The 23610-nt window shown below is 40.3% G+C and overlaps 2 protein-coding genes across 3 annotated transcripts; both read left to right on the forward strand.

The window, feature by feature from the left end:
- Positions 1-1504: 1504 nt before the first annotated feature.
- sfpq (splicing factor proline/glutamine-rich) lies at positions 1505-18423 on the forward strand. 2 transcript variants are annotated; one of them, XR_013936178.1, is made up of 12 exons: positions 1525-2666; positions 3242-3430; positions 3513-3814; positions 3927-4022; positions 4389-4585; positions 4727-4811; positions 5057-5168; positions 5273-5321; positions 5521-5609; positions 17571-17619; positions 18082-18202; positions 18300-18423. XR_013936178.1 is itself a non-coding variant. In XM_080485003.1 (10 exons), the coding sequence occupies exons 1-10, from the start codon at positions 1653-1655 to the stop codon at positions 8029-8031; spliced, it is 2244 nt and encodes a 747-aa protein (XP_080341129.1). In that variant the 5' UTR covers positions 1505-1652; the 3' UTR covers positions 8032-9860. The 2 variants fall into 2 exon arrangements, 1 of the variants encoding a protein (XP_080341129.1); XM_080485003.1 differs by lacking the exons at positions 17571-17619; positions 18082-18202; positions 18300-18423 and adding an exon at positions 7921-9860 and having other exon boundaries at positions 1505-2666.
- Positions 18424-19602: 1179 nt separating this feature from the next.
- Positions 19603-23005, forward strand: LOC308122897 (uncharacterized protein). Its single transcript, XM_080485055.1, has 2 exons — positions 19603-19964; positions 22196-23005. The coding sequence occupies exons 1-2, from the start codon at positions 19753-19755 to the stop codon at positions 22800-22802; spliced, it is 819 nt and encodes a 272-aa protein (XP_080341181.1). The 5' UTR covers positions 19603-19752; the 3' UTR covers positions 22803-23005.
- Positions 23006-23610: the final 605 nt, after the last annotated feature.

Below are 23610 nucleotides of genomic sequence, written 5' to 3' on the forward strand. Positions count from 1 at the left end.
TTTAAACTTCTTCATACCCGTATATATTTTTTCTTTACATTTAAACTTTTTGTCACATTCTCAGTCGAAGTCCCTTAAGTAGCGAGGACCCGTACTCGCAGCTTTAATTATCTTTTTGTGTTTTGGTTCTTTCTCTCACTCTTTTTAATATGTCCACCTCTGTTATTGCTCCCTCGGGGATAAACTTATTTTTTCTGATTCTGAGAAGTAGTTAGTAGAAAAGCACATTCTTGCGTTTAGCAGACTCCTCATCTCTAACTCAATCATTTCTTTATCTGGTTTCCCTTGAGTTCAGAATGAACACATAGAAAAAAAAAATCCGCCATGGGGGTCACGCGTTAGTAGTTAGTGTTCCTCCTTTATTTGTTTGTAATGTTTCATATATTTAATAAAAAAAAAAAAAAAAAAACAAGACTTACTTCCTGTATAAAGATCAAATGACTGTCGAGAGAGAGAAAATGCAGCGCTCCTTGTTCTTTTTTAAATGTATATATATATATATATATATATATATATATTTTTTTTTTTTTAAATTTAATGCAAAACATTAACTCTTGTATAGGACTAATAACAAACGTATCGCTAGGGGGCGCCAAAGGTATACAAATAGGAATAGCATACATATAAAATGAAATCAAATACAATTTAATCTGAGTCTCATTCACTTTTGAAGAAATTGGCCATTTAACAAATGAGGAATGAGCCTTAATTATCATCGAATGATTGTCTGAACAATACCAGTTCTTGAAATAAGTTCTGTTATAGTCTTTGTTGATTGCTTGTCTCAAACCTTCATGATAAGCTTATTTGTACAATAATAAGCTATCAAGTCACATTCATCGACCTTCATCTTGGGTAGTGAAATTGTTACTTGAGAATACAGAAGTGCATTTTGGCTCAACTGAATCAGTGGCCATGGAACTGATCTACAAATCTTATAAAAAACTTTATTTTCACAGATTATATTTGTCCACAAAAGGATGAGACGTTAAAGAAAATAAAGACATTGTCATCCAATAAATTATTCACAAATAACATTTTTATTATCATTATTCATTATTATGAATAATGATTTTCTGCCAGTTAAAGTAGTTCTATTGTTCCACAGAGTTCAGTTATTTATGGGGTGAGAAATATTTTTTTATAAATATTTAAAAATATATAAATGAACATTGAGTAACACGGATAACCTTAGAAACACCTTGTGCTTTTGCTAATAGGAATAGGTTTCTTCCAAAGATAATCAAATCATCAATCATCAATAATTTGTTCATGTCGATTAACTCTCACAAAACGTACCTTGGTCTATTTTACTTCTTTTTCAACTTTGATTGATGATATATTATGGTGTTGCCATGTTTGAATAGGCAGAATTTCACACTTTTTAATTGGCGCTCGCTGGCTCCTTGTTCGCAGCGGCTGGGTCTGTGAAGACGAAGTTGACCCCGCCTCTCATCCACGTGCTCAGCTGCTAACCAATCAGCTTTGCCGACGGGAGGTAGGTGGAGCTCAATGTATCTGTTTGGATAAAGAAAGAAATCGCAGTGAGACGTTTGGTCGCCATTTTGACGATTTGCTTTTAGTGGTGGAAGTTGAGGTTAACGCGGCATTACTTATTTTTTTCGTGATATTCTTCGCCGATCAGAGGACCAATGTCTCGCTTCAACAACAATCGTGGCGGCATGGGTATGAATAGCTTTCAGCAGCGAAGAGGCGGTGGACCCGGCGGCCCCATGCGTGGTGGCCTAATGGGAAACCCACATTTAAGGAATCATCCTTTCGCAAATCACAACCAGAACCGCAGAGGATCCGCCAACAACTTCAACAGACCTCAGAATATGGGAGAACAGACGACCCCCCAGAAGCAACAGCAGAGCCAGTCGCTCCCGATCATTTCTCCGCCGAGCCCCGGACCGGCTCTTACCATGAAAGGCCCGATGCAGCAGCAGCAGCAGGGTAAACCGACACAGCCGGAGCAACAAAAACCGACAACCCCCACCCCCACCCCCGCTGTTCAGCCCAATATTCAGTCCCCACAGCCGAAGCCTAATGTAACCCCTACTCAACCTGAGCAGCCCAATAACACTCAGAACCAGCAGCTGAAGCCACCGGTCGGCAACACCAACGGACAAAAGCAGTCTCCCCAACCAAGCCCCAAGTCCGGTCCACAGCAAGGCCCGGGATCTGGCCCTCAACAAGGCCCGGGATCTGGCCCTCAACAAGGCCCGGGATCTGGCCCTCAACAAGGCCCCGGATCCGGCCCTCAACAAGGCCCGGGATCCGGCCCTCAACAAGTCCAGGGGCCCGGCCCACAGCAGGGCCCGAGGTCCGGTCCTCAACAGGGTCCGAGGTCCGGTCCTCAACAGGGCCCAAGGTCCGGTCCTCAACAGGGCCCACGGTCCGGTCCTCAACAGGGCCTCAGGTCCGGTCCACAATTGGGTCCGAGGTCAGGTCCACAACTGGGTCCGAGGTCAGGTCCACAACTGGGTCCGAGGTCAGGTCCTCAACATGGTCAGCGATCCGGTCCTCAACACGGTCAGAGATCCGGTCCTCAAGGCCACAAATCTGGGCCTCAACACGGCCAGAAGTCAGGGCCGCCAATGGACAAATCCAGGCAGAACCCAGAGACAGATACATCGAGCGACGCAATGGACCAGGACCCCAAGGTTTGAATGTTTTTTTATTTATTTTTTTACCATTTTTGTCCGAGTTTTCTCAGCTTTCTACTCTCTTTAGCTCATATTTAGCTTCCGCTGCGCCGCGGCCACGCACCTTAGCTTGTGGCTACAGCGAGCGGCCATGTTGTGTAAACAGCAACCTGACATGACGAACTGTCCTGAAACTGCCTTATCCAATGTGCGGAACGTTTTTCTCCCCCCGAGTACTTCTGAAGCTTCGAGTTCGAACATTTGTCTGAAATTACTTGCAACTTAACTTGCAAATGTATGCCATGTTGGTTTATTACACACAGATAGCGGGGGATGGGCGTTTGGGGGGTATCATTTATGTAACAATGGTTAAAGCCGAACTGTCCAAATTATTGTTCAGTTGTCTCGCATTCAAGTCAACGTTATTTATATAGCATAACATACAACAGTCATTTCTATGTGCTTTTAACAGAGAGAAACCAAGCAATGAAATCCATTCAGAGCACTGTATTCCAAAATTTCTATATTCTTCACTGTGTTCCACTGTTGCTCGTTTGTAATGAGGAAGTCTGATGTTGCTTCATGTTAAACAGGAGTTCAAGGCAACACTGTCCATGTTACTGAAGCCTGGTGAGAAGACCTACACCCAGCGGTGCCGTTTGTTCGTTGGTAACCTGCCCAATGACATTACAGAAGAACATTTCAGGAAGATTTTTGGCAAGTACGGAGAACCGAGTGAGGTCTTCATAAACAAAAGCAAGGGTTTTGGCTTCATCAGACTGGTAAGATATCTTTCTTGTGTTTTCAGTCAAGTTCCATGTAGTATTTTTAATATTATAATTTTGTGAATTAATTTCTCCACAGGAATCCCGTGCACTGGCTGAGATTGCTAAAGCGGAGTTGGATGACACGCCAATGAAAGGCAGACCTCTGCGTGTTCGCTTTGCGACACACTCTGCAGCACTGTCTGTGAAAAATCTGTCACCGTTTGTTTCCAATGAGCTTTTAGAAGAAGCTTTCTCACAGTTTGGGATGGTGGAGAGAGCCATTGTGATTGTGGATGATCGTGGGCGTTCCACAGGGAAGGGGATTGTGGAGTTTGCTTCCAGGCCTGCTGCCAGGAAGGCTCTGGAACGCTGCAATGAGGGTGTCTTCCTTCTAACCACGTAAGAGTTTAATTCACTGTTAATGCATGTTTTGTTGAAAAGTGTCAGTTTGATATGCTTTTTACCAAGGAGATGTCTGTAAGGCATTGTTGTTTTTTGTCTGTCTTTTTAGATCACCCCGGCCTGTTATTGTTGAGCCACTGGAGCAGTTCGACAGTGAAGATGGTCTCCCAGAGAAACTGGCACAAAAGAATCCAAGATATCAGGCGTAAGTACATCACTTTTTATCTTATTCTTTCCCTTCATCGTTGTGTCTGCTTTGTCTTCATACAGTAATTGTATTTCTATGGGTCATTGTTTTTAGAGTAGCAGATTGTATGAGAGTGGGGCTGGGTTTGAGATATCAATCTTTTGTGTGAGGCGGTAGATGTTTACTTGTGTCATTGAAGATCATACATAATCCAAATTTGCCTACTTCACTCTATTACTATTTGAAAATTAAAATTTTATTGGGTTTTCATTTATTAATGGCCTTTTTTGGTGACCCTATTCTTCACATTGACTCATAATTTCTTGAACGGACACAATGTTGGAATCATTAGCAAGTCAACATGGTGTGTTATGTGTTTTGTAGGGAGCGTGATGAGCCACCCCGCTTTGCGCGTCCTGGCACATTTGAGTTTGAATACTCAAAGCGTTGGAAGTCCCTTGATGAAATGGAGAAGCAGCAGAGGCAGCAGGTGGAGAAAAACATGCAGGAGGCTCGCGAGAAACTGGAGAGTGAGATGGATGATGCCTACCACGAGCACCAGGCGAACATGCTCCGACAAGGCAAGATATATCTCACGCACACACATACACACAGAGTTGTATGCTTTCTGTTGAACTATATACATTTAACTGAAGATGTACGCTGTTAAGGTGTGGTGTTCAAGGATGACAATTAAATGTTAATTTTATTCATTCTGGCAGATCTACTCAGACGCCAAGAGGAGCTCAGGCGCATGGAGGAATTGCACAGTCAAGAGATGCAAAAGAGGAAGGAGATGCAGCTCCGGTATTTAATGTTACCTTACTAGGACCCTCCCTCTCTTTTTCTTTTTTCTTTGAAGCTAGGATTCATTTTGACTCTAGGGGGAATCAACTTTCCTTTTTGGTAAAAACCAAGAACTTTCCCCAGCACCAATATGGAATAAATGTTCCCCCTCTCAAATTAACTTGACAATATTGTTGGTACAAAACTTTTTGGTTGTCATTGTTGTTGAACTGTGACATACAAATACCACTGCTTTACCTTCTAAGACAAGAGGAAGAGCGACGCAGGCGGGAAGAGGAGATGCTTCGGAAGAGGGAAATGGAAGAGCAGGTTCGCCGCCAGCGTGAAGAGAACTACAGAATGGGCAACTTCATGGATGTGAGTTTAGTTTCCTGATGAGCTTTCATGGGAAATACTTAATTGGTGTAAGCACGGACTCTTACCTCTTTTTCTTCTTCTTTTTTTTTTTTTTTTTTAAACAGAGGGAGAGGGAAATGAGAATGCACCCCGGTGGGGCTATGGGAATGGGTGGTAAGTAGTGGTAAAAGTTCGGTTGCAATTTATTTCTTAAAGGCTACTTGTGCTGTACTTGCATTTTTAAGATGCAGTATGCTTCTGGACAAGATGATAACCTTTACAAGTATCATATTAACTGTATGACGGTTTCATAATAGAGTTTCCACTAGCAGATGGCATTATAGTTTTAAACCAAAATTGATATTTCTTTCAGATATGCCCTTTGGGTCCAACCAGAAGTTTGGGATGGGATTTGAGGGTCAGCAGGGACCATCTTCTGCAGGCTTGATGGGCAACGAAATGGTAACGTATCCCACTTTTGGGAAGATTAGTAGTTATCGTCATTTATTTGGCTTTGTTTTTTTTGTTGTTTTTTGGGAAAGTCTCTGCTGATTCTGAACATGAAGGCCACCTGGCTTAGCAAGATGTGAGGATGCGAGTTGTTTCTGCAGTCATTTTTGAGTGGCTTGCTGATTGTTGATTGAGTCAGATATGCTGCCTGCCTGCAAACCTTTCCTTCAATGGCAAGTGAAGCCCCCAGTTATTCCCAACTGACCATGACTGTTCTCCAGCTAAATAATCGTCAACCTGCACTAAACTGTCAGTAATTGCTCTTTAGTGTGTTTCGGAAAGTTTGAAACAAACTTCAGTGGCTCTGCTCACTTCATCACAGTGTTTGTAGTGGACTCTATTGCAAGCCCTGTCTCTTGTGAGCTGGACAGGCACTTTTACTGACTGAAGAACGGATGGCATGAAGCAGCGTGTTTTTCTTTTAGTGTCGAAAGTGTGCATATCAATTTTTTCAATCTCTGACGGCACTTTCATCTGTTTGAGAAAACAATATGTTGCATATACACGGGTTATGTGCATTATGGGCTGAAAATGTGGAATCAAGTGTAGAGCTCCCTTTGCGCTATAAGCCAAGTTCAGACTTTAGGCAGGGGTGTACTTCATCTTTTGGACAAGTTTCACCTTCTCATCAGTTATTTTTTTCTTAATAACTGAGAATTTTTCATTTGTTTAGTGCAGGATGACGACAAAAGCACAAAATTGGAACATATTTGTGGAATAAAGCATTGGGTAACTGACACGGGGCGGCTAAACCTTTCAGTGATTTGTCTTCAGGGTTTTGTAGCCGGATACTGGGCAATGACTTATCTATGTGATCTATGATTCTGGTAGAGTTGTTGTATTAATGTCAGCTTTGATCCCAGACTGAGCACAGTAATGTGCCAGCTTATCTAACTAGACTTTGTATTTGATAAGTTGTGCCCTACATTTTTATACCGTTGATAATTTCCATAACGCTCAAGTTTTTCTTAGCTTTCTACTCCAATTGGTGCTTTAAATTCAGTTTTAAAAGAAGCACGTTAATTTCTTAAATTTCTTTACATTTTAATCTTGTTGGCAATGTAGATCGCAGCAAAAAGTGGTTTTATCGTAGTGTGGACATTGACAGGCAATCTGTTTTTGTCACCACTGAATGTGAAACGTCCTTAAGTGGGCTCCTAGTACGACTGTGTATTTTTCTTCAATCAAAGCCTTCCTCCTTTGCAATTAAGGCTTTGAGATGGTCAATCTTGAGGCTCTTCGATTTTTCCGGGATTTGTCCGAATTACCATTTTGATGACAAAAAGCATAAACTGTTCTGGTTCGAAAACAGTTGTTGACTGTTTTGTGTGATGATTGTTGTGCTAAAAGTGCCAAAATATTCGATTTCTGGTGCATATGCCGCATTTTGATTTCTGGACACAATCACACAGTTTAAAATTGGTTTTGTTTTCATCCCCGTATCATAAACCAAAGTTTGAAACTACAAAGTGTTTCTTGAAAGATTCACTTGAATGAAGACTATGTTGTGTAATATTTTTCTCGGCCTAGAAAACTTTTTACTTATACAATTTTTTTAAATGCACTCTTCAAATTATATTTTTAACTACATAAAATCCATCCACATTTTGGGTAATTTCCATGATATAAAGTTTTTCCATGGTTGCTAGTATGCTGCATCGTGGAAATCCTCGGGCCCTACATTTAATGTTTTTGTGATGGAGAAGCTCAGAAGTACATTTATAAACCATCTTCTCTATTCATGAAGCTAGATATTTGACAAATAAATACACTATGCTCATTTGTAAGGGTTCAGGGATTTTAACAAGTAGACGAAATTAGATGGGAAGTATTTGTGTAACTCCCCCTTTCAGACAACTGGGCATGTTTTTATGCCATATTGAACAGTTTTAGATTATCAGTGTGGTCAGCATTTTTTGACGCTAGACCTTATGAGCAGTACGGAGTACAGGATAAACTTGGCATGTACTGGAGAAGAGACCACACTAGGTAGGCACTGACTAACGAAAGCATTACCCTTTCTTCCTTTTCTGTATGTTACCTGTGGCACCTGTGGACCTTCATAATGGAACGAACCTTTTCTCCGGATGTGCCTCCTGCTGGTTGTTTTGTAAATCTAAATATAAAACAAACCACCTATTGCTACATTTGCCTTTTTACACACCTCCATGTGGACATGAACTGCGTGCTGTTGCACTGAACCCATCTCATACCATATTCCCCCACCCCTCTTTTTACCTTCCCGGTACATTGAATCCCACAGCGCAATGAGCGCTTCAACCAGGGCGGTCCTAGGGGGATGGGTCCAGGTAACCCCGGATACGGCAGGGTCCGCGAGGAGTTTGATGGTCCCGCTAAGAAACCTCGTTTTTAGAAGCTGCTTTGCTATGCTTCTTGCAGCACCATTTGTATACATTCTCCAAAATGAACATGTTGAGTCATTTTTTTCTGTATTTAAGTTCAAAATGTTGCAACATTTTAGCAAATTTATTCATTTAATGACGTCAATATTTTCATTTTAATTTTTTTGTATTGTCTTTAGTATGAACAGAGAGATCGTCTCTGTGATTAGTGTTTCTAGTAGTTCAACTTGCCCATGTATTTTCTTTTCTAGATGTATAATTCTGTGAGTTATCGTGAAGTGATAATTGTTCCATTTTCTCAATTTCTTAAGGCGTTGTTTTGTGCCAGATATTTGGACTCAAAGCATGTACTATTACGATAATAAAGTCACATTGGTTGAATCCGGACACACCGTTTAGCTTTATTACTTAGATTTTAATACGCGCACTATTCTAAAATATCCACCCGTTCTCAGTGGGCTCTTGGCACACATGATGTGTGTACCATAATAGGTGTTAAAGGGTCTATGTGTCATCTTTCTCCTGACCTGTTTACTTCAGTGCTGTGTTTACCAAATAGTGGTGTACTTAACAAGACCCACCAGAAACTCCCACTACTTGCTTCTGTATTTTCTCCGGATCACATTTTGATAATGCCTGCCTGTCAATAATCTGTCTTGACAAAAATCTATTGAAAACACTGCTAACTTTATAGTTCGTGCAACTTTGAAGCTTGCTTTAGCCCATGAGAATAATTGATCACAAAACAATTAATTTTACGTTCTTATTAGAGTGAATTATTTATCTTGAAACCCAGTGTGTCATAAAATGGATTCATCAACTGAGTGACCTTGTTAATTCATTGGCATTCAGTAGCTCTTGCAGTTGTGCCTCAGGACAGCAGAAATACTACCCATAGACCCTTTAAAATGTGTGCGTGTGTGTTTTCACGAGTTGACAAACTCTGATCTCTTGAAAGATGTTCTGCTTCCAGTCCTCAAACTGCTTGTGTGCATCTTTTGTGCATGATTGAAGATTAGTTTCTGTTCACATATATCACAGTCCGTAATATAGTATTGCTCTCACTCATTTACAAACTCACACTGTAACCGATGGATTTAAAATGCAGTTAGCTTTGCCAACTCGTGAAGAAAAGGATTAGTTTTAAGTTTTCTCAAGATTTCTGTATGACACGTTTCATCCAACACATTTCTGAAATGAAGCGATCAGACCCAAGTTTGCTTCTGATGTGGTGTAAAGAGCAGTTGATCAGCCAGAAAGTACCACTTTGTGTGTACTCGTCTGATGGTTGGCATGTAGCAGACTCCTAAAGATACTTTGAGTTTAGAAAAATGTGGTTGTGCAACTGGTTACTGTGTAATAATAAACAAATTATTAAGTTCACAAAATAAATGCCAACAAAGACATTTTTTCAGTTCTTGGTTTATTTTGAGTAGAATGGAGGTCATGTTAATATTTTAGCAAAAAAAGATGTATCAAATGTCTTTGCAGAATGACAATACCATCATTTTGTTTGTTGACCAGATTTAGATCTGCTCTATCAATGATAAGGACTCAGTTTGAATGTACATGGCTAAAAGTGCATTTTTAATTACTGAGCATGATTAAAACAAGCTTTGAAGAGAAGACATCCATCTCTAAATTTCAGTAACCGTAATTGGCTACAGGCTTTTATCAGAACTGAACTAGCAAGATGGCATGTTATTTTATTGCAGAGCACCACAGTTGTCATGCTGCTTGTATCTGGCTGGTACAGCAACAGGTTTTCACACATGTGGCTGATGTTCTGCATCATTAGGAGGTTCTGTTGGCATCATTAAAGGCAACCAAAAAGTACCCTAACATGTTTACCAAGAGGGTCAATCCTTTTGTTTCTCGGGACTTTTTTTTGCTTGGTTGTTTGAGGCGATTATGAATAATCACGTCTTACTTGTTGGTGCCATTTGACCAGTGTTGTTTTCCATTTCAGCAGACATGTTTGTCATTTTGTACTCGTATCACTTTCGGAAAGTGAAGAAGACGTATAGCAAATTAACTCTTGATATTGTGTCCCTGTTGGACCGAAGAACACATACCAGAACCTGGTCTTAATTGGCTTTGGCCACTGGATTTTCCTGCACTTATGTCTTGACTGTAGGGTAATGAATGCTACTCTGGGAATCGGTGAATAATCAAACTCTTGGACTTACCACACGTGACAAATTGCACATGACTGAACACTTTTTTTGAAGTTGTGTTGCTTATTGGATTGTCCCACCATTATCGAATTGGAATTAATTGCATCTTTGCATGATTAGAAGTGATAAGGCATCTTTATTCATCCCAAAAGAACCACGACAATGGGTCGAAGTTTTCATAAAAGGAGATACCTCCAAAAGTCAGTGTAAGTACTCGTCGAAATTGCAACTCTTGAAGCACATTGAACTGCATCATTAGCTTTGCTGCTTTTCACAGCACTATTTTCACTGTTGTATTCTTCCTATTGAACTATTTACTTATAGTTAGTGACATTTTCGGCACAGCTGTAGTATCTAATGGTGTGCCACCCTCAGTGGGTTACTATGTCAAATGTATTTTTTAGGGGGACTTTCTTTTAGCATGAGCAAATGTCAGCGATAGTAAGTGTCCTTACCAATATGGTATCCCCTTGCATTACACACACAGCAAAGCAAAAGACTCATTTCTTTTATGAATTTGGCAAAAAGAAACTGATATGATATGAAGTGTTCATTTCAAATGTTACGTGTTTGTGCTGTGTACGTTCTTTCTTTAACAGGTCTGACCAACTTTAAAGATTGTGGAGTATGGAGGAAGTTGTGGCTTTGTCGTATGGACACTGGAGTGGTTTAGCGAAGAAACGCAAACTGATCTTGTGAAAATGATAAATCAATTTCAACAACATAACCGTAGTTTTTGAATAGATGTTGTTTACACTTGCTGTTGGCTGGGATTCTGATGAAGCTTTTTCCCCTCTGGCATTTTCTTCTCGAGTCGGCAAATTTATTGATCACACAGGTAAAAGAAAAAGGTTTTTCAATGCAAATAATGAAACCAACTTTCGTAAGCCATACCCAAAGAACTCTATAACAGTTCCTTCTTGAATCTGTGTCCTTTATAGCATGGAGAGAGTGCTCCTTCTCCTAAAATCTTTAAAGAATTTAAATTCTAAACATTTTTTGAATTGATTGGCTCCATTAAAATTCAACAGTCTGAACAACTAGAATGCAGCCGTCCATGTGGTAGTATCTCATGTTTGAAATATGTTTTGGATGCATTCATCCACTCAACGTTTTTGTTTTTTTTTACAATGGAGCGCGCTCATGTTAAGAACCTGCAAAAAACTCAGGATCGAATGTCAAACCAACTTTTTTAGGTCATTCGTACACAATTGCTTTTGAAGGTTTTTCAGGTAATTAATCCTGGATATTTTAAGACCATATAAGACAGATGTATGAGTTTCTGAGGAAAAGTTCATCCATAATGTCGGTGCTCGCCGAGAAAATATTGGAGTTTATCTCTGTGAGTGGCTGACAGTTGATTGCATTTTCAGATTAAATCATAATATAAGTAATAAAATCAAGATTTTTGTGAAGCCAAAAAATGTTCCAGACTGAAAAGGCCACCTCAGTAATTCTCACTTAGGTTTGTATGAAACTTAAGAAACCTCTGGTTTACATTTCATCAATATTAATATTAGATCATTGTATTTAATTAAAAAAAAATAAATAAACATTGTTGTAGAATAGTACTGTAGATGGCCGTTGACATTAGGTATAAACTTTAAAGCTTGTTATGTCATGTGTGTTTTGGTGTTGTGTACAATTTGTTTTTCTTTAACAGGTTTGACCATCTATTAAGGTGTTGGACTATGAAAAGCAACTTTCCTAACCAAGACAATGAAAGTGTAGTATTCCTTTGGATTAGTTTCATTTGTATAATTCTTGGAACATTGAAGCATCAAGTGGCATCTCTTTAAAAAAATGTTTCTTAATTGGTGTTTTTATAGGCGTTGGACTGGAGGTAACCATTTCCAATGGTTTTCATATTCAAATACTTGCTCTTTGCAAAGATTTATGAAAAAAAGGACTCTAAAACAAGCCAATACTCTAGATTTCCAGGTCTTTAAATCTACATTTTTCACTTGAAATGGAGCGTTTGACATTGCAGAGAACATTCAATAAGTGTTCTTTTTAAACAAGAGTGAAGCACAGACTATATCACCAACTACTGAGACCTGGATGTTCCTTTGTTTAGCACATGCTGATTAGCTCCACTGATGGGGCAGGGGGGTAATTCCTCCAGAATAATGCAGTTGACTGTAAGGATGGACAAAGAATTAGTTCTGAATGTACATCTTTCATGAGTTTCTTCACTTAAACATTGCCGACAAAAGATTTAACAGTCATTGTACAACATATGGTGAAGGTAATGCTTTTTTAATGGACACAATTTTAAACTTCCTATTCAGGCTGAAAATGGAAAACCTATTCGACAGTCTCCCACGGATTTGATCAGCTTCAGGTTGAAGCTTATGTTAAAGAACACATATGTTAATGCAACAGAAATTGATAAGGGAACTGTCAGTTTTATTAGTCAACATTTATCAATGGTAAACAAGTTATTGTTTGGAAAACGTCAACACCAGAGCGGTCTGAAACAACACATACCACCAATACAGCTTTTATCTTGAAATGCTTCCAATCATAGTCTTTGGAAGCTTTCCTATCACGACTACAGATAGGATCACTTTGTATAACCACAATTGAAATTAAAGCTTTCAAACTTTGGCCCCGTTTCCACGACAACGTTCTAAGTGGGAAGTAAAATTGTTTTTGTGATTTTCTTTTGAGTTCACACGGCAGAAACACTGAAAACCATGGTGTTGGCATCCCAGGCCACAAAGTGGAACTTTTGTTTTTGTAATGAAACCACACGTGTGCGTGCGGAGAACACCGTCAATATTCACTATAAAACTAGGATATAGACTGGGAGTCATGCCACTCTGGAGGCTGCCATGTTTACTTGTGCATGAACAGTGCTATTTACCACGGAGGTGGTGCACAGTAGCAGCGCTCCCATCATCTCTCTTGTTGTCGTGTAAACGGAGCCTTATTTTTAACATGATCACTATTTTCTATTGGTAGCACCAGGGAGGTTTAGGCCTCCTTGAGGAGTAACGGTACCAATGTTCACATGTTTGTAGGTTTTTTGTTTTTTTAATTTTCCTTTTCTATTAAAATTTTTGATCCGCCAGAGCATGTGGTCATGAAATGCTTCATATTTGTTGAAGTCTGCACTGGCTTTTGTCCGACGAGGATACTTTAAATGGATTCATTGTAAATTTGTGTAAGAATCACTACTATCTGCTCTCAGCATTGACCAGTATGTGATTGCACATATAACAAATGCTTTATAGTAAACAGCCTGGACTTTTCCTGAGGCCATGTAGAATTAAGGCTGTTCTACTTTGAGTAGTCAATTAGATCTTTGTTTTTTTTTTATATAGCCTAATTTCAAATTCTTTGGTTTCTGAATCCAGCTTGCCTATGAATGGTGAATTTTGTGTACCGTTACCTCCGTCCCCGCCTACACACTTTAAGCTCTTCTGATGATACCTACGTGAGTAAACGTGACTGGTTTTATACTCAGACATACCTGAGGCAGGAAGTCCCATGCACCTTACAGATGGGTGTGTTGTGCCTGTGTGGTTGTGCGTCTTTCATGTCTTTGGGTAAATGAGGTGCATTAGTTGCCATCAGGGCTTGTCAAAGACATGCTGCCCAAATCAACAGTAGGAGCTCTTCTCTGCCGTTGGGTTACATTGACGATGAGTAGTTCTGCAGAAGTCAGTGGACAGTAAAGCCTGGACTTGTTTGCACTGCAGCCAGAGGTATGCTTACACAGATCAGCTGAACAAGTAAGGTAAGTCTCCCATCCATGTTTATAATACCAGATGCACAGTTATCCCATAACTTTACTCCTCTGCTGTCATTCCTTGTCACTGCTCACGGTGACGTCTTTAGGGCTTCTGGCATCACACTGACAAAATAATGGTATCACAGTGCAGATCTGTTGTTCAGCTTTTTTGTGAGGGGAACTCGAGTCTGTACTGTGTGTGTGTGTGTGTATGTGTGTGTGCTTGTAGTGCTTTGGTTCTCTTCACGTGTGCTTGACAACTAGTGTGTGGGTGGTTGAGTCACTGGATCAACATAACCTTTAAGATGTCGATGTGTGGAAACACCGCTCAATGAACTTTTTAAAGCACAATTTCTTTTTTTTGTTTCCAGTTTTAAGGGTGGAAAATGCTTTTGCATATTTGAAAGCAGACATCTTGTCCAGTTGCTCAAGACAATTCAGTTCTGTGCCATTTCATCTTGTATTGACTTCTTGGTTATTTTGCAAAAATAAATTATATTTTGAGGTTACATGTTAAACTGGCAGGCCGTGAAAAAACAATCCCCTACAGTATCCACAAAGACATACTCCATGTCGTAAATGTCTGTGTGGCGTTTTTCTATTTCACAAAGTTATGTCTTGAAAATGGCTCTGCTGGAATTTTTCCGGCCTGACCATATTTGTGTTGATAGTTTTAACAACACTCACGAGCTGGTCAATTCAGAGGAGCTACCTCACAGCCTGTTTTTTTATTTTTTTTTTTTTTTTTATGTAACCTGATAAAGTTGAGCTCACTGCCACTGAGGTTATTTTAGCTTTACTGTGCAGTGTGAATCCACTTTGATGTTTTCCTCTGCGCCGCTGAAAAACCCCTCGAGCTGGTTTTTAACTTGAAATGAGTGAATTACCCTTCAAGCGGCTTTCGAGGTGAGTAGTTTTCCTTAGCAACACATTATTAGAATAGAAAATATAACTTTGCACTTCTTGAAAAACTTTGACACTTTAAAATAGCAATTGTAACCATGTTTATCTTTGCTGACTTATGTCGACCAAAGCTGTTGCGCTCAGCAGTTTTTGGAAAAAGCTCGACCTTGTATCGACTGTCATCCCAGTGTAAATCCGCTTGCGACCTTCCACAGCTGCATTTTGTTGCCGTGCTGTTCACCTCTGGGTCTCTGTGTTATGACACGTCTATCTTACTAAATCTGAGTGACTCGATAAAGTAATTCTTTTTCTCCACGCAGCTGCTTTTTTCACTGAAATATGTGTACTTTACAATGCCGTCCACACTGCTTGAAGCCTTCAGGTCTTTATTGGGCAACTCCCACATTTCTTCTTTGCAAACTCGCACCGAGTTATTACATGAAGAAATAGTTGTTGAACAATGAGTTGGGAGCTTTTTGGAAAGCATAAACCCGGTAGTTTGGGATATTTTCTTTTTTAGCTTTAAAGAATATTAAAATAATTGTTTTACAAAGGGTCATCAATAAAGGACAGTTGAGTTGTTCTGCGGTTACAATTTAATATACATAAGTTTTCTTTGACGAGTGAGCATTAGAAAGGGTAATTTTTACAATCTTCCCTAATGCCCCAAAAATTAGTAAAGTGATACGATAATCTTTTGTTTTTTTAATAGTGTTCGTATTAGATTCATCACAATTGTGTGTGATTTTTCCTCCCGGTTGACACGTGCCGTATCTACCTGAAAAAATGTGTAAACATGTTATTTTGGTACTGGGTTGGGAGTCTTCGCAGTCAAGCGTTTGAAGTCTAACCGTACAGTTGGGGTTTGTCTGGGTGGGAAATTTAACGTCTTTTCAAATAAATGCTCAGTGCAGTTTTTTGCACTTTGCCTTTGGACATTTTGAGTTTGTCTGGACAGTTGGTATGTATATTTATGTCAGGAGACATTCTCATTTCAACACATATTTTCACTTTAGCAGCTCTGTCACATGACAGTAAGGCCTGATTATATCCCGACCATATAATTAAACACAGAGTGTAGAAATGCAACATTTGCTCACATGCTTTTATAGCACTGACTTGTTAACAAATGAGAAACACAGGATAAAGCAAAACTGCAAAACTCTTGCAATCTTGCAAAGTTTGCTGTTTCACTTATATTTCTATAGCAAATGTTAAACTCGGTGGTTATTTAAAGGAGTCATCACCCGGAAATCACATTTTTCCTTGTTCAAAACTGTTTGTTGGACCTCAGTTGAAACTTTCCTGAAAATCTGGAGTTTTTCTGTTTTTTTCAAACCAAAATCTGGAGATTTTGTGCTCCTGTGTTGTTGACACAGGAAGCTAATATAACTTTTTTTATTTACAAATGACCCTGTATTTCATTTTTATACTCCAGGGTACGTGGATTTTGTAGACTCCTCCACAATCGTTTTATATAATTTTTCATATGAGCCAAAGGACTGCTTTGCTGTCGCCGTGATTGACAGTTCCTGTGGCCAATCAGTGCAAGCCTAACATCTGTACCAGTGAAATTCTTGCATGTATTCTTGCGAGAGGAAGTTGCAGTATGAAAAAGGTTCAGAACAAGCTCTGTATTTGTTTTTCCCATTAATAATTTTTAAGAATTGATTTAAAGACATAGGGTTACTGGATACATGAGAATACCAGGCGATGACTCCTTTAATGGAAAAAAATAACTTTCAGAAAAGTTTCTGCTCTGAATGCAGATGTGTGAGATGATTTTGTCAGTCACTGACACTGACTTTCCCTTCCTCTGATCTTTCAGTACATCTTGCTCTTATTTATTCACTCCTATTATTGCACCTGAATGCTGCATCGTGCCAGCGACAAGCCTCCATTGTGGCAGGATACACTATTTTGTGATTGTGGCCATTGTTGTGTCGTCTCAGGAGTTTTCTCTTAAATGAAATCTGGAGTTCATGGTTCCTACAAACTCTCATGGTCAACAGAAGAATGCACTGGGTTCAGCCACTGAAGGCTGTGGGGGTATATCTGTCTGCACTGTGATCCATGTTTAATAATGTCCTCAGTCCTATTTGGACAAAATATTGTTCATGTCCTCTTTGAGTGTGATGCCAGAATGCCCCATTCGGCCTCCAATGGCCTTATCTGAAAGGGTACCGCCCCCAAACTCAAGACTGACACTGAAAGAGACCCTGTGTACTGCTGGGCAACGTTATGGCGCAACTCCTCTTGGGGTAGTTCTGCAGTTAAACCCCTGATGTGTCAGTATGAAGCTTCATACGGCTCTGTAACAGACTCAACTTCTAACTTGCAAGGATTGTAATAGATTTGAGTGTGGTTGTGATGAATTTCTCGTCCCCTCTGCAGTTTCTAAAAAAACAAAGAAAAACAAAACAAAGTACCTCAGCCTACTGACATTTTTACAGACACACCTCATACTCCAGAACTTCTGCTCACATTGACATACACTTGAACAGACGTTCAGCAGTAATGCATGTTAACACAATAAAGTCACAACCATAACGTTCATCTTACACCCTACACAAGTACCAAAAACACCTATGCACACAAACCATTGATCCACTGGCTGCCAGTTTAGCCTTTTAGGCGTGGCACGTCCAAACACATACTGCATTTGTTTTTTTTTAAATAAACCTACTTACCCGTCCACTGTCAGGCTCTCATTGTTTGTTTCTCATCGCAGGATCCTCAACTGATTGCTGGAGGCTGAGAGTAAATGTCGGTGACCCAGGGTAAGATCTGTTCATGGTTGGTGTGTGTGTATTTAAAGTTGTCTATTGTGTTGGACATGAGATTGGTGTTTTTTTTAAATAGTGGTAATTTTATATTCAAGTATTGAACGGGTAATATCTTTCACATTACAATTGGCATTTTCTATATGTATATATCAATTAAGCGTTCATAAGTTGCACTGCAACTACATGTACTGCCAGTTTCTATAAGCATGTACAATTAGTTGGGTTGTCCCTTTGGCAGTAAAACTTTCCCCTCATAGTTCCCTTACTTTACCTTTATAACAATCTTCTTAGGAAACGGTTTTGAATTCCGACTACAATGATACTTATATAGCCACATATTGATATTAGCATACTTTGAAGTCTGGTATTTATTAGTGCTTGATTGCATGTTGGTCTTAAATGTTACTTTGTGCTTGGAGATGCTGGTTAACAATTGGTCCGTTTGTTATTTTTCAGGTTTAATGAAGACTGATGACTGACTAACTGCCAGGGGTGGGGTAGTCACAGCAGCAGCACTGCCTTATGCCTCCGGTGGCGTTTCGTCTGCAGTGAAGATGTTCAGGCTCGGATGTCAAATGTGTGTGTACAGTTCTGTGGCTTATTGGGAAAGTAATAATGGGAAGCAGTAACTTGTGGATTTACTTCAACATGTTTTTATTTTTCCTCCTGTATAGGTTAAGGGACAGGTGTTGATGCAGTACCAGGAATCCTCCAGCAGAGGACCGATGGGCTGCAGTCCAGAGTAGGGATGCACTGTTGTCTCTGCTTCAGATGTTTAATAAAATTACAATAAAAAAACGTATTTTGTGTTTACTCTTTCTTGGAGGTCAGTCATGCATGTAGGAACATGTGAAAAGTAAATCTCTCTGTAAAAACTGGAGATGATTAAATTCTCGTCACACTAGACGAGAAGTATCTTGATGTTTATTTCTGCACAGTATTCTGTGACCATCTTCACACCTCTGGATTAACTACCTGGCTGTTGACTTACCCCAGTACTTCAGTTCTCTGGCTCCTCGGGCCATTCCAGTTACAATTAAGGGTAAAGGTGCTATGTTTCCACTGCGCCATCACACTGGAGGGTTGGCTGTCAGCCCTGGAGACGGTCCAGCCTCGAGGCAGCAAAACGATCCAGAGGAGCCCCAACAGCACAGGCGGAATGTGGGTCGGGTTTGTGTGTCTCACCTCCCAATTCAACCCTGCATCAAAAATGTCTTTATTGCTGAAATATCAATAGAAGCAACTTGGTTGATTTAGACAAAGAAGCGGCAAATGTTAGTGCATCAAAGAATCCTGTTGATCTTTTTTCTGACTTTATGCTCCCATGTTACTAAAAACGAGCAAGAGAATGAAATTCCACACTCCACATCTGGATGTGCGCTGTAGAGAAATGTCCACAATTAATTACTATACCTATACCTGGACCAGTGTGTGATAACATTAGTTATCCTGTTGTTGATGGTTGAGATCATAAAGTACATTACTTCAGGCATTGTCTGCTTTGTTTTTCAGTCATCAGTACTTGAATGTTTTAACAGTCAAGAACACCCGACTGAATCCACACTTTATTCACTGAGTCATTGAAGTCATCATCCATATGGATAGGTCTTATTTGTTTAACTTAGATGTCGATATATATTCTATATTTGAACGTATGGTCTGAAGTTCTACATTTTAGTTTCACAACCGTTTTGAGAATTTATTCATTTAGGAATATTATCGTGATGGATTCTGAGTTTTAATCAATAACAAACCCTATCGGGAGCAATAAGGGGACATTTCTTACTGTTCACTGACCACCTGCCCCCTCCTCTGTAAACTGAGCCTGGGAGAGGGAGAGGGACAGGAGGTAAAGTAGGTGGTATCCACCTGGCCAGTTCTGCCCCTGCGTTATTAATGAGCATCCATCATTGATGGCGTCCGCTGCCCACGGGTGGATCGGTACAATCCCCTTTGCGTTTCCCCCCTGCAGCCCGTACAGACAGGTCCGCGGTTTAATCCCCTTCTAAATTACATCCTTCTTCTGTAGCGGCCATGCGGCCATTTCAAGGCTGCGCGTCGTTGGCAGAGGCCGTTTGTACTTGAACTGTAGGAAACGTTTTCTGGCTGTGACGCACCGGAGCAGAGATGAGCGGCGCCGCGGGAGCTGCGCCGCCGACAGCCGTGCTCGGCCGGGGCTTAGACGTGAGAGGCTGGTGGGGGAGGACCGGGCGGCTCGACCAGACCTCCGGGCATCATCCTCCCGCTGCTGCAGCGGCCAGCCAGCCCACCAAGACCCCGCTGAGGCTGCCGTCCCTGGTCGCTGGGCCCCGCAGGAGAAGCGGCATGGTTCGTCTCAGGTGAGTTTGTCTCGTGCAGCACCTGGTCGCTGAGCTGAAGTCTCTATCTATTAAAGTGTCATCATGACCACATGAAAGTTACACCGTCAGTGCAGTTTGAACGTAGTTTGAACTGTGAATACAGTGAGCAGATGTTTTGCACCGTTTCCACAGTGAAGTAATAGTTTTGCAGGATGCAGTGCAGAAGAACAGGAGACTAAGAAATCCAAGAATTGCTTCAAAACATTACAATCAAGTTGGCCGTCAAAATTTTAGTGAGAACAATTTGTTGTTCCACATAATCTCAAGTATTTTTGTAACTAGTAAACAACTTTAAAAAAAAATGAATGAAACTATATTTAACAGTTGTCAATAGCAAAAATGATTAGCTGAAAAGAAATCTGAAGAAAACTAGTTAATTACTTGAAGATTCAAGTGGTGTTTGTTTTTCCTACATGTTTTGTAATTCTACAGCCTGCATCCCTTAGTAATGACAAATGGTGTTTATATAGTAAATAAAATATCTTTACACTTTATTTCAAATGGGATATTTTGATACTGCCATAATGGATAGATATGTAGAACTTTTAAAGTTCAATTATTTGTGTGTATGTGTGCTTGTGTATTATGAAGCTGGGAGAGATGATGTAAGTTTTCTCTCTTAAAATAAATACTGACATTTCATTGTAGCATGATCTACTCGATCAGATCAGACAGCCAATATAGAAGTCACTGCAGTGAAGATTCTAGTAAAAATTTTCTACTTTCACATTACTTTTTTTACTTCATGTCATACTTCTCACAAAAGTGCTTTTTTCAGTCTCCATCAAATTTTAAAAAGTCTACAAAACAAAAGGATATCAAATAAAGGATGCCTGGATCTAATTGACTCGGCTTCCTATAATAACCATCATGCATCTTGGTTACTGTGACTGATGAGGTGATCTATCTGCTGTATGTCATCTCCACCCTCCCACCTCCACTGCCTCCACTATTCATTTCAGCAAAAGTAGCTGTCAAAGCGTAGGTTGAATGCTTGACTGGAATTACACTGTAATTGTTTCCTCTCTGCTGTGTCCCAGTTTGACGGCTTCATGTAGGCCACTTCAGCGCCGAGGGACACGTGTGTCATAAATCTCAGGTGTGGAAACTGATCTGATGCCCTGATGCAGCACCCAGCGGTTTTGGCTGGCTTCACAGGAGAAACCCGACCGACACACACACACACACACACACACACACACACACACACACACACACACACACACACACACACACACACACACACACACACACACACACACACACTTTGATTCTTAGACACTGACGTGTGCCAACACACACCTCCCTCGGTGTTCAGTAGAGTATTTTATGGCCTCCAGTCACCCAAGCAAAGCAGGTTTTGAATAACCATCATATAAATGAGGTGGAGTTAAAAGCTTTGATGTGGGATTTCTTTTAGTATGACCTCAATTTAGTAATATTGTTGTGGAATATACAATTCCTTTTGAATTCTATTCAATAAACAATATGTTTAACATCTAAATCTACCTTATTGTGAACTCTTGGTTGTGTATGGAAAATAACTTTTTATACATATTCATGGTCCTAAAAAAAAACTTTATTTAAAATTTTTCTCAACTGTATATCATCAACTTATCTCGAATTTCTTTAAATTTGGGGTTTTGGCAGTTTCTCGATCCAGTGTCACATTAAAGGAGACGGTAAGTTGGATATCTTCAAACTCTGAAATATAGAAATATGTCTATTGTGTACACATAAAATCTAACACAATGCATACCGTATTCTATTTGTAATATTTCCACTTTGTGTGCTTTGTCTTGCATTTATATTCAATTGTTAAGCACTTCACAAAGTGAGTACCAACAAAGTAAACGCCTGGTCAGCACTCTCGCCTCTCGTCCACAGTTCATGTCCAGGTTATGCTTTGGGGGCCTTTCTGTGTGGAGTTAGCATGTTCATCAATTTCTTCCCAAAGTCCACAAACATGTGAGTGTGTGTCTCTGTGGTTTTGCCCTTTGATGGACTCGTGAAGTGTCCCACTTGTACCCTGCCTTCACCCAGAATTGCTGCGATCGGCTGCAGTGCCACATTAGATGTATTGATGGATCACAGAGTGAGATCTTGAAAGTTGCTCTGTGATTGAGCACGTCTGGATAGCCACGTCTGGCGTCTCAATATTTAGCCAATGATCGACACGTCGATGTCTTTTTTTCTTTTTGTCTTCACAGCCTTAGTGAGCCATCCCTCTTCATTCCAAATGAGAACAACCTATTTGAAGGACTCTCCGGCAGTCGTCGCTCCAGTGATTTGAAAAAGCGACAAGCGCCTCTCCTTTCGTTCAGCAAGTCATCCACACTTCTCCCCGGCAAGACCTGCCCCCGGCCGCTGACCAGCAATCCTCACCAGCCGAAGCCCCAGCAGGTTCAGACTTTCAGCAGACCGACCTACATTCACTTCTCCCATGGCATCCAGCCGTGCACTCGGCCGCGACCAGTGAGACGACACTCGCACAACCCGACCCTGAGCTCAGAGAGGATGCAAGGCGACCCGCGGCGTTCAGCGGTGCAGCATCGTAACTGTTCATTTGAGGCCGAGCCTTTGTCTGTTGTTGGAAAACCGTGTCTCCTGAGCTGCAGTCAGCGCTCCTCTGCTGTTGGACCTGCCGCCAGTGGTCCGGCTCGCACTCAGCTTCACGTGTTTCTTCCCAGTGAGACGGATGGAGAAGAGGCAGACAGCGAGTCTGTGGATGAAGGCTTCATGGATGAGCTGGACAATAAGATCGGTGCTCTAAAGCGCCACCAAAGAGCAATGAAGTCAGCGTCCTACCGATCATAGAAAAAGGGAGGGAAGAAATGATCTTTTGTTTGTAGTACCAGATGTACAGTAATGAACAGAACCTTGTCAGTGATGTTATTATGTGTATTTCTGATCTGTGACTGTTTTAGTCATAAGGTTAGTGAGATTACTTATACAAATTGATAAAATAAAAAGTGAGCAGTGATGATGGGCATGCAGTCAATAAAAATACAAATCTGTGCATAAGGCTGCTGTCATGCAGAGGCCGGTGTGGTTTTCTCTGTCTTGAAAGAAACGATAAAGCTCTGGTGTTTTCCTCATTCAGCACCTTCAGAGTTTACCTCTCGAGCACTCAGTCACAATTATGAAAACACTTTTTTTTTTTTTTAGATTGAAGTACATGTATAGTTACAGTTTAGCATTCAAACTTCACACAGAAACGTCACTGCCTGGACTCAAACCTGCAAGTTGGTGCTGTGATGCAACATGGTTCTGCTTGTTTACACTTTGCTTGATGCTGGAAAGAAAACTAGAAAATAAAAACTTCAAAAGTCATTCAGAACAGCTTCAAAACGTAATCAGGTTTGTATGTTTAAATGAACAGTTATATATTTGTTAGACTTTCACGTGGCTGAATTATCCTCATTTTCATCATTATTCAACACAAAGATTCACTCTTTCTTGCTTTATGGTACAAAGGGGCAGATTATTCTTCCTTCTGCTGCTTTTCATTCAGAAGTTTGTAAACTTTTGTGTTAATATTAAATTTATTTTTATTTTCTTTTTTTTAATGGATGGAATAAATAAAATAAAATAAAAATAAAAAATGGGTACAAATGAAAAGCAC

This window comes from Lipophrys pholis (assembly GCF_963383615.2).
Source record: "Lipophrys pholis genome assembly, chromosome: 17".
NCBI classification, from domain to species: domain Eukaryota; kingdom Metazoa; phylum Chordata; class Actinopteri; order Blenniiformes; family Blenniidae; genus Lipophrys; species Lipophrys pholis.